A 15,292-nucleotide genomic window follows, 5' to 3' on the forward strand; every position below is an offset into this window, starting at 1 on the left:
CTTGTTCAAGTGATCCTAATGATAGTTCCTCTGAGCATCAGAAAATACATTTTCATTTAAGATAACTGAGCTTAGCTGAAATTTGCATTTTTGTTACTATTGCAGAAAAGAAGCTGTAACTCCAAGTGCAATCTCAGAATTCCTTCAGCATGGGAGAATTGCCTCATGATCACTGTAGATGCAGCAGTAGTTTTCATTCAAAATGTGTCCTGTGTTACTTTAAAGTAGGGGAGGCTTGAGGTAACACCTTCATTGTTTCTGCAGAAGGAATAGATATTTTATCATCACAGGATGAGAATATCCAAGCCACGGTTCATAACACACTGGTTTCCATCACAGCTTGGGTGGGTTTTTTTTTATTTTAAATTCAGATTTAAGATCTGTCTTGTCAGTCTTCAGTGCTTTTTAGAGTTAGGACTCAGGCAGCTTGAAGTCCTCTTCAGAGTTTTGCTTGAAGCAGGCTTTTCCATAATAAAATGAGGTTGTCTGCCATCTTAAAGTTGTTGAAACTGAATATGCAGCAAGATAGTGTGTAACTTTTTAGAAGCTAAGGAAGACTTCCTGTGATCCACTATACTGTTTTGGGGTTGTTTTTTTTTTAATTTATAGACACCTCTGAAGCACTTTGGGGGCAAGTTTATTGTCAAATAGACTTTTAGAACTTCCAGTCAAAATCTACAATTGAAAGAAAGTTGTAGTGACGTGAGTAAAGTCCTGGCACTGGGCTCCTAGTTAACTGTACCGGTTAATTACTCATCACTAGACTACTACTCACCAGGCAATCATGGTATGGACTGTTACGTAGTCCACGCTGGAAAATATTACTCTTGCTGAACACCTGTAAGAGGGATACATTGCAGAGAGAGGTCTGTCTTTGCCTGTTTCTTCCTCTCATTTTCCCTTCAAACATATTTCTGATTTTCAGCCTGGGAAAACTAGTGAGGTTTTCTTTTCAAACAGGACAGTAAAGCTTTGAATGTCTTATCAGTCTGTGTCTAGAAATCTCTAATACACCTTATTCTTTCAACTCAGGCCTTAGATATGTGTGAAAAAGCATGAGAAACATGCTGACATCATATATTAAAATCTTTCAAAATAAATCTTCTGTTTATGGAGTTTGGTTATTTAGAAGTTGAACTTTTGCTTTTAGGTCTCTGCTTTAGATCAGAGGGAGGATTGCATGCCAGAAACTCTAATATTAGAAAGTTTCAAAGTGATCCTTGCTAAGCTTTCCTTGTATTTACCAAATAATCGTGTGACAAAGATACTTAACTCAGTGCTGGTTTCCCTTATCCGTTTATGTGGTTGAATAAGGGTGTTATGAATGGGCAGACAAAAGCTGTCAGACTATTACTCTTCCTTTAGGAAACTGATCTAAATAACAATGTGCCTCTTTTGGGTTTTGCTGTTGTGCAGCAGTCCTGGCCTTACCAGATCAGTCCTTTTTCTCTTCCATAGTTAAGTGGAATATTCTTCCCCAAACTATTCTTACTCTGAAGTTTAATTGAGAATGTTCTTTTCTTGCATTCAGATTGCATTTTTACTGCACCTACAAGAAAGGGGCCAGGGCTGGGGGGTAATGTCTATATTTGAATTTTTTTAATTCACAGCTAGATTCATGTCTGTAGGTCTCTGTTTTATTTCTGACTTCTTGTATATGAACCCAAGCTAGAACTGACAGCTTAAAGATCAACTTGCTGTTTCATGTAACATTATTTGCCTAGCATTGCAAGCAAGCAAAGGTAAGTTTTCTACAACACAAGTGTCCAGGTGGTCTGGACATCCTCGAGAATAAAGGAAGCTCTTTTATAGGGTTTTGTTCAGTTCACATTTCCACTTCAGTCCTTTTTGAACCATTGCCTAAGGTTTTATAACACTGAATCTCTCTCTCTTTATCTGCAAAGTCAAAGTAGTATTTGGAACCACCTTTTTTAAACACAAATGTGAGACACTAAGAATGTAGGATTGTCTCTTTATCCTTCTGTCCGGTGCTTTTGTACTCCTATGAGAAATTGGTGGCATATTTTTGGATATTCACATTTCCTGATTGTGCCAATGGCTTCAGACTCCTCCGGTTCCAGGGAGATGCTATTTCTATCTTTAATACATACAAGTCAAAACATGCAACTGCCTTCTCAACTCCCTCAGAGCTTTCACAGGTTTATAGGCAAAAAAGTCATCTGCCTTAGGCAAAGGAACCTGCCAAGCACTCTCCTGTTAAACCTTCCCTGTTCTTTTATGGATACCCTGTTGTCATCCGATGCTCCCTTTCTAGATGGGTAATCCTTCCTGGGGTATCCCACAAATTCTTAAAAACACTTTTCTTCCTTGTGCGTGTGCAAACCTCACTGCACTCCAGCCTGCTGCAAAACTACGAAGCTATGAATAGCCCAGCACCTTAAAGCTTTGAACTCAGGTACAGGTAGAAAAGTGTGTCGATCCCTTTCCTGAAATATCTGGCCGGTAGCTGGGTTGCCAGAATAGTACAGCCTGTACTGAGATCCTGTTTTGTTTCAGAAAGCCTGAGAAAAAGTATGTGGCAATTAATTTGACTCTAGTGAGCCATCTCATGGATGACTCTTGAGTCATGTCCTACAATGTAAGTCAGGGATAACAGCAATATTTATCAACAAAAATTACAGAGAGGACATTGTGGGGGGTTTTGGCCCGTGTTATTTTATGGGTGCTAATGAAAGAAAATGTTATCTTTCTAATGTAGTATTGGAAATAATTGCATTGAACACTAGCTGCTGCTGACACCTGCAAGCAACCTCATAGAGATACTGTTCTGGGCCTTACTTAGCCTTCAAATTTAGAGGCACCATTGAGTCAAAACCTCCAGTGAGACACTGTTTGGTTTGTGCCTTCCGTCTTTTTGAAGCAGTGCAGCAGATGAGCGGTCATTTGTCTGGGTCCTTGCAGCAAGCCTGCTTCTATCTGAGGATTGAGGTGTATTTAGATTTTCTGTGTAGGTTGCATTTTCCTTTAGCTATTAACTGTGACAATGATACCTAAGAACTAAGGAAGTCTCTGCCTGGATCCTGAGCCGCTGTTGGGAGCATCTGCCTCCTGTGCTGAGGTTCGTGGTGCTGGGCATCTGCAGGGTTGCGGATCTTCTGCCTGGGGCTGGGAGCGAGAGGAGCAGTGGCAGAGGCACCTCCATCAGATTTGTCACCCTGCTGCCCTTGCTCTAACAGCCACAATTCAGGGAAAATCACAATTCTGGCACAGAACTGCTGCACTAATCCCTTTTTTTTCTTTTCTTTCCTTTTAGAGAGACCGTCTTTTGTAAAGAGACCAAGTAATTTGGCTGTAACTGTGGATGATAGTGCGGAGTTTAAGTGTGAGGCAAGAGGTGACCCAGTCCCTACAGTAAGATGGAGGAAAGATGATGGAGAATTACCAAAAGCAAGGTGCAGTACATACAGTTGCCTTTTTTATGACATCTAGCTTGGCATGTGACGTAGCCATTCAACATTTGACAGCTAGCATTTCTTTTTATTGAATGGAGGTGGCCTAGCTTGGTCTAATAAGACATTTCTAATTACCACTGAGCTCTGTTTGAAGTTATAATTTATATTGAAACTTAAGAACAGCTTGTTCTCAAGCTCTTGTTGTGACAACACATGGCAAATACAATAAAAAAGAACTAAGTTCAGTCAGTAATATCTGATACAGATTAATTCTTCACCTGAAGAGTCTTTTGTAATTACTAAAAGTTTTTGGGGAATGTATAAAAAATAGTAAATTAGATTACAACAGCAAGAAGTATATATTGGAATTGCAATTGATAGGAAATGTAGGCTGGTAATGTAGAAAGCTGCCTTGGTTATACATGTGTTTGTTACTAAGTTTCCAATTAATATTTTTTTTCTGTCATTGCTCTAATTCAGGCCAAGAAGTAAAGCACCTTATTAAAAAGAAATAAATTCTGTAATAGATAGATAATTTATTTATTTATTTAATTTGAATTCTCAATTATGAGTTAAAAACCTACTAGGGGAGGGGATTGAAAGAAGAAACCCTGTAACAGTTGGCCCTGGCCATCCAAATGCAGCTTCCTATTAATTGAGTCTGTAGCTTTAATAAAAAGTATAGCATTTTTAAGAGAAAAATCGACTTCCCATAAAGAGAAGCACATTGACTGCATTATACAAAGAAGAGAAAAAAGGTGATGAAAGGAGAGGAAATGGTAAAAGGCCACATTGTTCTTCAAAAAAAATTATTGGATTAATTGTGATTTGTCTTGACTTTCAAGCAATTCTGATCTTCTTGAGAACAATATTTTCTTTTCAACCATATTTAAAAAAATCCTTCATTCAGGTGGAAAAATTATAGGAAAAATAATAACTATTAGTAGATTTACTTGTTAAAAGAGTTCTAACAATTAAAACGTTCTGCGTTAGAGCTTTACGACTGTATTACACCAGTGAAATTCTACTGACGTCGGTAAAACCGACTGATGTTGCAAATGAAATCAGCATAAGGTTTTCAAATGTTTAGGTATATTTTGCTTTTAAATCTTTATTTTTACCTTATCAATTTATAACAATTTATCTGTATTTTTATTTCTGTGGGAAATGTAGAAATAAAAATATTTGAGAGCAAACCCACTGTATTTTTACCCTTTACAGAAATTGTACAAAGTTCTATTATTCCTATTCATTTTTTATTACTATGTATATTTAAAGATACGAAATCCGTGATGATCATACCTTGAAAATCCGGAAGGTTATGGCAGGAGATATGGGCTCGTATACTTGTGTTGCAGAAAATATGGTTGGAAAAGCTGAAGCATCAGCAACTTTAACAGTTCAAGGTAAGAATGTTTCTTTGCATAATACTCCAGTCTACAATAAAGTTGATTTTTTTGCATGGCAGCTTTATAAAGTTGCTATACACAGACTAGTTGAGTCTAAACACAGCTATTAGAGTGGTGCCTTATGCAGGAGCTCTATGCTGTATTGTGAAAAGAAAATGCAAAAACATAATTTTGGTTTGAGTTGTATACTTAAGAAATTGAAGCACTTTACATGTAAGTTTTTTTTTGTAATCATTCATTATAGTACTGGAATGAGGAACTGAATATGTTTTGAACTTCGGTGTGATCAGAATCATGTCACTTACCGTCTTTGTATCTGAAGCCCTAACAGAAAGAAGAAAACCAGTGTTAGCAAAAATTGTTTTAACTCAAAAAGAAAGAGTTATAAGTTCAAGTACCTGCCACATTTTTTCAATTAAATGTGGTAAAAAAGTAGTGAATGATAAATCTGTTTGTGTATCTTTTAATACACTAACCCAGACCACTGGAATTCCTGTTGCTTTTTCATTGTAAAAGCGTATTGTAGCACTACTGTTTCTGTGTAAGATAAAAATTCAGTGGAACTCAGTGAACTGATATGTATAAAAATCCTTACTTGCCTTTATATACACAATCCAGATGTTCACTATTCAGATAATCCCTCTCTTCCTTTCCTGGCTAGCAGACAGGCAATGATGTCATCCTGATGCTTTTTTCTAAGCACTGATGGTCCTTCTGTCCTTTTCTCTGTTCAGTGGGAATTAGTCATTATGGAGTTCTGGGGAAGTATAGGCTTAAAGTATTTTATTTGGTAACAGTAAATGACACATTTACTGTAACAGGAAAGGTCTTGTCCTTAATGTGCTCTCCTTTTTCCACCAGAAACATTTGGTGTCCCTAACATCTGTAGCTGTTAGGAAAATAGGAATTCTTTTGTTGAAGCTCTTATAAAATGAAGAATTTTGAGATGTTCTGTTTTGTTAGCCACCATGATGTTTATATATCAAAACTGATACCTTATGTTTGCAAAATAACCAGCTCTTATGCTCAGTGTTTTAGAATAAAAGATTAACACGTGAGCAGTAGTAAGCACAGTTTATTCAAAATAAAAAGACTGAATTATTTTTTAAATGGTGATTTGTTCTGAAGATCACATCTTACATCAACTGTTAATCTTATAAAATGTTAGTATTAAGAATATTTGCTTTATGACTGGTTGAGCAGTTACATATCTAGCAAAAAACTATAGGTAGCCCTAATCCTTCGTAGTCCTATTCAAAATAATACGCAAACACATTCTTGTAATCCCATTTAGGTTAACAGTGCTGCTTAGGTATAAAATGACATAAGTATGTAGATGTTAGAGATCTGGAGTGAGATCTTTTGAATTTTGATAATGAAAAGGTACTTTAAGAAACCTAATCATAACCTAAGTCTTGGTTCAGCAAGATTTATTTTTTTTTTAATTACTTGTATTACACAGTAGATATTTACATTGTAGCAGCTTTAGTCTGCAAATATTGTTATGGGATAATTTGTTTCCCAGGGTGAATGGATTACCTCCTGAGCCATTTGTCTGTACTGATGTCTTCACAGAAGGGATTGATGTGAGAAACTGTAATGTGTAAGGCCAATTTGTAGTTGGTAATGTAGTAAGTTTTGATCAAAATCCATTTATTAGAGTATCCAGGAGACCTAGTTTTAAAGGGGGGGGGGAAGGGGGAGGTGAAGACTCCTCTAGAAAACATGCATTTTCCATTCAGATTTTTTCACATTTTTCCTTCTTTTTCCTCTTTCTCCTCTTCTTCCCTTCTCTGCCTTCCTTCCTTTTCCCTTGTTTAAAAGACTTTGTTTTCCCCAAAGGGTCAGGTTTTTGACTGTGCTCCATCTAGAGAGGTCAATTTGGTCTTCTTGTTTCAGTGCTAAGATGACATTCATGGACACACAGCTCTTTGAGGAGAATTTTTTTTCATAAATAGTATTTTTTGTATGTGATTTAAGGAATGGAAATGAAAAGTCTTTCCTGCACTTTTGGTAATTGTCATGTGATCTGTTGACTGGAGGGTTTAATAAATGTGTGTTCTGCTATGCCAAATAGAGTTGTTTTGGTTAATTATTTGTAAACAGAGGGCTATGTTGCAAATCATGGCCTCAGAAGTTACAGCTGCCACTGTGCAGACTTGTTAAATTCAGCAAAAGACAAAGAGAGGTTTTTGCTTGGGTTTGAGTGTGTCTGGGTTTGGGTTTTTTCTGGGGGTTTTGCTGGGGGGCTTTCCCCCCCTCAGTATCTCAGCAGTAGGCTGTGGTGTTTTCATGCCAGACGATACACGAAAGAAAGAAAATGAGAGTTTTTAATGGTAACCCCACAAGATGCATGTCCATGTTAGGAAAGAGGCAGTCACATCTGTCAAGTGTCTGTACAGTGGAACTGTGGCACTGAATGAAACATGGCACAACAGCAGCAAGGGCTGTAAGCAGTGCTCTTCAGGACACTTTTCGGGCCCTAGGGTTGGTAGCACTGCTAAGAAGAGGACATATCCTCTTCTGTACTCATCATTTTTCAGCCCTCAAGCACTGTGATTGACCCGTGTTATGTTCTGCGCTATACAGGGTTATCTAGGGTATTAAAAGACAGAATGTGCAACGCTGGGGCTAATTCAGATACCTAGGTGTCAAGGATGTGTTGATGAAACACGGCAAATAGCTAACCTGGTGTCTCAGCAGAGAGCTACCGTGGATCTGGCAGTATTATTACCTCCAGGTCAGCTCTGAGCCTACGTGACCTAGCAGACACTGGAGTACATAGCGTATGCCCTGCAGTGCTCCCTGTCTCAGGAGAACTGCACAGCACCGCCTCTGAGCTAGGGGAATGGGCCCAGTCTGTGTCCGTGGACTAGGAACTGTCAACTCAGAGAGTTCAGCTATGTATAATAGGATGTTAGCTGTAGAAAACACAAAAGAGGGGAGGATATATCGATTCCATTTTAATGTTCTTCCTGCTCATGGCACCAGCATCACAGATTCTGATTATTGGAATCACTGTTTTCCTTTATACAGACTTCTAACTTTCGGGATTATAAGTGTGCCCTACGTGAAGTACAGATGCTGTATTTTTATTGCAATTTCAGTCATGTTCTTAAACTGTATTTGGAGTTCTGTATTGATACAGAAGTTTGAACCCTTCGCTTAATCTTTTACTATTGCAGCTTAAAAGCATTTCCATCCGTGAAACTGTTTTATCAAGTTATCTTATTTTCTCCTTCGAAAATTAAATAGTTTAAAAAATGTAATCCTGATGTTGTTTGCATTTTCCTAAAATTAGGGTGTCTCAGTCCACTGTTTTCATTTTGCAGCAATGTGTAGGGCATATGTAATGCATCCAGAGACATTACTAAATACACGTGGACACATTTCTTTCAGGAGATAATTAATTATTAAATAAATACCTCAGTCAATACAGTCAAGCAGCCCAGAGTACAATACATTATATCTTATCAAGTAGCTGATGTGCTCCAAAAAGGGGAAACAATGGCCAAAAGTGCATCTCTGGAGCCAGTGGATTTCCCTCTTGCTCTAGCACTAAGCAAGTTGGGTATATTTATTGTGCATCTACATAATATATATGTAAGATGCTTTTCATGTTTTCGTGGAGATTTCTATTATGTAATTTGCTTAGTTTTATGCCTTGAAGCAGGACTGTAGAAATTATTATCTTATGTATCTAATTATTTTATATATATATAATTGAAGCCCATGTTCCTAAGACACACAAAATTACCAAAAATGCATGCCTTAGAACTTCAGTTCTAAAAAAGAATTAGTCTTACCATTAATGCAAATAGAAGTAGGGCTTCTTCAAGAATCTGTAGATTTCACATTTAATCATAACAATACTTTTAAGTAAATCTAACAACCAAAGGCTTTACGTATTTTTCCCTACTTCCGTTTACTTCACTCCCACTTGCAGTACGTAACTCGGCTTTTTTAACATATAATTTTATAATAAGTTTATAATTTATGCTGATACAAGCTTTACTCTCTGATACAAGCAGAAATTACGGCTCCAGTGGAAGTCCTACTATGCAGTTGGGCAACAGCTATTACAGCAGTGACAATGCAGTTGCTACTCATCAGGAGTTAAAAGAGAAACAGGTCAAGTAGGTCACTTGACTTGAGGACTTCACAAGAATAATACCAACACTGCGGGTGTTGGTGACTGTTGGTCGGTCACCAGCAGGTTGGTAGTGAACAACTTTGAGTTCTTCTTAACTCTTCCTCCTCAAGCAGTAGCTCTGGAGGAACTCGCAGTACTTGTTACAGTGCCCTGCCTAATATGCACCTAAACATGCAGCAGCAGTGACTGAACTGTAAAATGTGAATTTTGCTATTCAAAGGCACTAATCACATTCAGTATTATCAGTTTGGCAGGAAAAAAAAGAATTCCTATGGAAGTTATGCTGGCCAATTAATATTTTACAGTGGTGACCTTTGATATCAATGGTTTTTAGTGTATGATGTCATTAATTTTAGGGTTAACAGAGCTTGTCTGCAAGGTGGATAGTGAGCAGAACTTTTGATAAGTGACTGTAGCTGTGATTTTGCTGTACTAGTCAACTGACAAGGAACTGTAATCTGAAAAGGTGGCACATGCTTCAGGTCTAGCATTGCTTCCTCCTTCCACCCCCTCTTTGTACAAAGTAGCTTCAAGCCACCATGTAAAAGATATCTATTTGATAAGACTTCTGGGTAGGGCTGAGAATACCACCCAAAAAGAAAAGGAATAGAATTTTCTCTTTTATCTGTCAGATACCATATAAATGTTTCCACTGTGTCAGGCTGCTGGTACACATTATAAGTTGGCTGTAAATGTAATTGCTTTAAAGGCATCTGAGCTACATCCATTAAAATAACAGAGACAAAATTCAGATTTTTATGGGATTACAAAAACACTGTTGATGTATATGGTGGTTAGTATGTGTTGCAGTGAACACCTCACAGTATCATGGGTAAATTTGACCACTTGAATTTTAAAACTAGGATTTGGATTTAAATCTGAACTTGTCTACATGGTCTTTCTTTAAGTCAGTATTTCTCCTTTTGAAAGAACTAATTTTTGGCCATATTCTGTCTTCAGTCCCCATGAAAGAGGAAGGAAGAATAGTGATTGTCATATGAACTTCAGGATTTTTTTAACTAATAAACTTTTTGCAGGGTGAATGAGGGAAACTATCTCTTATGATTTGTATAGCTTAAAGAGACAGCCTTTTCCCTCTTAATGACTGCTGTAAACTATGACAGCGATTCAGATTTCTGTCAAGGATCTGAGGAGTTTGACTGCCGCCTATTTCTGGTGAAAGAATATAAATCTTAAAAGTTAATCGGAGGGAACTGAGGAAACTATCTGAAGAAGAGATCAGTGCCCTGAAGGTGCTTGTTCTAGTGAAGCAAGTGATGAGCACTAAGATTTCTGGAGCACTTCTAGAATACAGGTAAAAGAAGGAATCAGTAAATATTTTAGTGAAATTTAGAGGGAAAAAAAAAGATATACAGTTGCTTCAAATCCATGTAACTTATTTGAATAAGTAACTGATTCCATGATTTTTAAGTTTTTAAATGTTTTCTTTTTTTACACAGAGTCTTATAACAGTGAGAGCAATTGCTTACAGGGAAATAACACTTAAAAACTTTTGAGATTCCTTCCTGCAATTTAGTACTTTGAAAGAAGGACTTGAGACAGATGTTTCTGAGCAAGTAGAACAGAAGGAGCCCAAATAATTTGGAGAAACATTACTACAAAAATAAGTGGAAGCTAGAGGCTTTCCTCCTGCTGAAAGGGTTTTATTTACTGTAAGGTTCTTAAAAATTCTAACTTTAGTCACTCGCTGCAGAGAACTGAAGAAAGTAGATTTATGTAGCGTACTTCAGCACTCAATTAAAAAGTAGCAAAGAAAATCCGAAGACTCTTTTCTAGTGCCTACGATTTCCTAAATCCCATGGCTAGGGAAAAATCAATTGATTTTGTATCAGGCTTCACTGTTGCAGACGTTATTTTGTGACTGCTGTTCTAAAGATAACATTTCAATAGTTCTGTATAATTTTACTACAAGTTGCTGCGTGCAAGGAATAAAAATTGTCCTTGGTTGTTCATTAAACAGTACTTCTGCTATATGTTAATTCTGAAATAAACTTAGGCTTTATTAAATTATGCTAAACATCCATAAAAAGGCAATACACACTTTATTTTTGCCTTGTTAGTGATTTTCATAAGGACTATACAGTGATGATAGTGCACTCTCTTATTTTTGTTAGTTTACATGCATCATAAAAATCAGTCATCTCTGAATTGGTTCTTCACAAAAAAAATGCTGACTTATAATATGGTGTTCAAACATTATTTTGATAAGCTGTTTTGAGTACCATTTGTTACTACAAATTATTTTTTGTTTGAGCACTAAAATATTTTATTGTTAGGTCTGAATAACACTCAAGAACTGGTAATAAAGTATCTTGCAGTCTTTATACACAAACTAGATCACCTAGGAGGCTCACTAGCAGAATCTTCCAGTGCAAGAAAACAACGGCTTCTTCAGGTTAAACTGCTAAATATCACGTATGCTCACGTTATTTTCTGCAGGAGGTATCTGCATGCTCCTCTTGTTCCTATGACCACACATTAATTCCCAAAGTTTGGGGCGAATATTTTTTTTCCACTGAAGTATGGAATAGGATGAGAGGATTGATAAACAAAAAAACCAAAGCTGTCTGGATGGACATCAGATTGCTCATCTTGTTCTCATAAATGTCCAGTGCTCTCTAAACACAGCATTGAAGGGGATTCTGTTCTCCTTGCATCTTTCAGTGGCATAATGGGAGCCCACTTAGGACTTGCATCTCCCCAAATTAAACAGCAGCTCTCTCTTTTGACGTAGTTAAAGTAGCACATTGATACTTTGGTCTCAGTACAAAGGAAGAAGTCACCTGAGAGTTCTGCTGTGGTCCAGTCTTGCACCGTCTGATGGCCTTTTCTGTACCTCTTCCTTCAGAGTTCTTGGGTGCTCAGATCTTGTCAGATTTTTTTCCTCAAAGAGTGTAACTAACCTGACTAAAAACTAAACCTTAAAACATGTTTGCTAATATCCTTAGACCATCATAGCTGCAGCAACACTTTTTTTTTCAGACTACCATCAATTTTTGACAGCTTTGTCTTTTGGCAGAGGTGAACCAGTACTTCACTGTATGAAAATCAGGCTGAGTGTCCCTGAATTTTTTTTATTTTGTTTTTGCACATTGTGTTTATTTCCTTAAGCTACTTGTTCCCTTTTCTACCACCATCACTGTAAAAATTCCCAGTACCTGATGGATAGTTCCGTCTTGTACAGAATTCTTACATGTTGTATTTTTGCTACCTATAATTAAAATTTGTTGACATGTCATGGTAACCTTCTAACATTATTAAAAAGTAAGTTCAGGTATTGGTGTCCTGTACGTAGACTTGGGTTGTCTGTATGTGGGGGCTGTGGTGCCACCATAAAAAGAAGTCCAGATTTCTTTTGAAATAGTATCTGTTTCAGTTGACAGTATCCATTACTGAGTATTGCATGCCCAAAATAACATTTTTTTAATGATCAGAAGTTACTGCACTGTAGAGATTTAATGTCCTTCCATTTTTAGTGTGTGGTGTCCATTGATCATGGGACTTTGGCCACTTTTCACAAATAGCTTTAACTTATTATGAAGGTTGCTATGGGTTTCAAGTACTTCTTTCCAAGAAGAAAACTGTGCTACCATAAACAGCTGGGAAAAAAATCCCACTCTGTTTCCTTTTCAGCTCTACTGTCTTTTACTGTAAGTCAAAGAATGCAGTAGGAAGCTCCTAAGAATTCTTCAAATAGTATCCAGCTATCATAATTTTTTTGTACTTTTGCACAGCTTATTTAAAATTTGTCTACCTTTTTTCACTCTCTTTTAAAAGGCTTTAGTATAAATATTTGTAGCCACAACTACTTAGATTGCAGCACCGCCCAAAATTACCTTCATTCTTTTTAAACACAGGGGAAGACAACTCTTCTCTGAAAAGAGAAGCCTGGGAAACAGGACTCCACAGTTTACTGCATTACTGTCGTTTTTAAACAGATGGAATTAGACTTGTCCTGAGTGTGTTTTCTAAGTTGTATTTGGTTTATAGGATGGCTTAGGAGGACCCAGAGCAAGGAGGGGGGAGGGGAGACTGGGAGAGGAGCTTCTGGAAGACCTTAAATCCCTATCTTCCCCTCTCTCTCTTCTAACCCCCATATTTCAGATTTCTGTTGTCACCTCAAGGCAACAACTACAGGATTTATAAACATTTTAAACGGCATACTACGTGTATTAGCCTGAGGAGTGCTACCTTTTACAACCACACTGCAAAGTCTATTTCCACAATTTTAATTTTATTATAGAAATCTTCATTGACTCCTGCAGAAGGAGAGATTATGAACTTTCTTATTTGTAGCTAGTATCAGCAAAATCAGTTGCAAATCAAAACAATCTCCTGTGAATACATTTTACGCACTGTTCTCTTCCCACAGATTTTTGCAGTAGGTTCCTCCTACACACACACACATAGAAACACACACACGCTTGTGTAGCCCTTTTCATCTTGACTTTTTAAACGTTTTAAAGGGAAGATTCATTAGCCTGCTTTGAAGCAGACATTAAGATAATATAGTTCCATGACTAAGAGACGGCTGAGAGAGCGCCAGATTTTACTGCCCAGCCCTGTCAATTAGAGTTAAGGAGGGAAACACTTCTCAGCCTAAATTAAATCTCAAAATGGCCAGAAATCTGTAAGGAGTCAATGCCCTTTGATAGCTCTTGAAAACAGAATCGCACCCAAGCAAGAGGTTTGATAATGTAAAGACCTTGTGCTGTTTGTCAGCAGAGGGTGGAGATTAAGCCACCAAAGAGAGTAGAGAAGCTTAGTGACATTTTAACGCCGATAATGAAACCAACAAACTGTTGAAACAAATTGCTTGTTGCTCCCGCTGCAGCGCTGAGACAGATGCCTTCCTGCTTGCTGCAGGAGGGAGAATCATTGATTCTGAATCCATGGCACTTTAAGTTGAACTCTAAAATTGGTTCTGGAGTTGATGATGTTGAACTGCCACACTGTGTGTGTTGTGACATACGCGTTTAGGTACGTGTTCTAAAGTCATATCCTCACCTGTGTCTCTCTCTGGTATGTGTGCCAGCTCTAAATGCACTTACATTTTCAAGGCTTTATTTGTACTGTCAGCACCAAGGAGCAAATACTTGCCTTTTTTCATCATCACACCACTTTCTCACAGAGCACATCAGCTCTCCTGAGTACACACAGGCACCTGCCCTTTTCCTCTGGGTACCAAGTCAAGAGGTGTAAGCTAAATCCAGCCGGCCAGGCATGTGCCCTGTGCTGAAAATGAGAGAATTTATTCTGCCCTTCATGGTGATGTGCCTACCGGGTTCCCAGACGGCAGCTGTCTCGTGGCTGCTGGCTTGGAGTGCAGCCGGGTGGGTGCAGAGTGAGAAGGGCAGCTGGCAGCCCACCGGTACCCAAGAGTGGCACTTCCATGTAGGGCACAGACTCTAGCCAGCATGTTTCAAAGTTACTACCCAACATGTGACAAGTCTTCACTATTCAGACAGAAGAGGGAATGTGGGTCAATTGCAAACAAAAAATAAATAAATAAAAAATAAAAACTCACTGGGGAGTACGTTGAGGAACGCAGCAGCAAATCAATACTGAGATTTTCCACTTACTAACTTTTCTGTGCATGAACCTGAAACATTGTTATGGGTTTCTAGGTTTCCACTACTCCTAAAGGTAATCTTACTATCAGAATTATTTTTAATACTCAGTCAACTGCTTGCTTTCCAATCAGTTAGATTTCTGTCTTCTTGCCTTTGGTAACTTTGAAGTTACCATAGTTGCTTGTTCCTTTAAACTTAAGAAGTGCTTATCTGACACATCAGCAGCAATCCAAACCAGAATTTTTCCGGTCGTCATAAATGTAATAAACCACGATCACTCCCTTGCGGGGGGTTTGGAATTACAAGTCATCACTTTTGATTTGAAACATCAAAAATCTCATGTAAACATTTTACCTCAACTATATGGCTGTGGCATGCTTGGCGCCAGACTGTTAGACTTTTCCTCAGAAGTTTGGACTGCACTGTGTCACACTTTGTGCTCTGGGAGTACGTACTGTGAAAGCATTCACAGCGAGTAAGGGTGTGCCAGCCTGGTCTTACATGAATGTGAACTTTAGCAGAAATTCTGGGAAAATACAAATTATTTATATATGTATCTAGACCTCCAAGAAATGACAGCTGAAAATAGAGAGACCAATGAGGGTGAAAAGCGATATACCCCAATTCTTTTGTAATATACCTGGTGGTGTTTTCCCATATTTTTCACAGGTTGAAGGCAGGAGACAGCTGAATGGCAGCATTTATGTTTTTTCAGAACAAGAG

The 15,292-nt window shown here is 37.8% G+C and overlaps 1 protein-coding gene across 4 annotated transcripts in view; it reads left to right on the forward strand.

Moving 5' to 3' along the window:
- Positions 1-15,292, forward strand: part of ROBO1 (roundabout guidance receptor 1) — a 748,954-nt gene that overhangs the window by 663,239 nt on the left and 70,423 nt on the right. For all 4 annotated transcript variants that reach the window (XM_049824860.1, XM_049824862.1, XM_049824861.1 and 1 more), the window contains 2 exons: positions 3,275-3,413; positions 4,692-4,819. In XM_049824860.1, the coding sequence (XP_049680817.1) occupies positions 3,275-3,413; positions 4,692-4,819 (267 nt within the window). The remainder of the gene's footprint in view (positions 1-3,274; positions 3,414-4,691; positions 4,820-15,292) is intronic.

This window comes from Accipiter gentilis, chromosome 21 (assembly GCF_929443795.1).
Source record: "Accipiter gentilis chromosome 21, bAccGen1.1, whole genome shotgun sequence".
NCBI lineage: Eukaryota > Metazoa > Chordata > Aves > Accipitriformes > Accipitridae > Astur > Astur gentilis.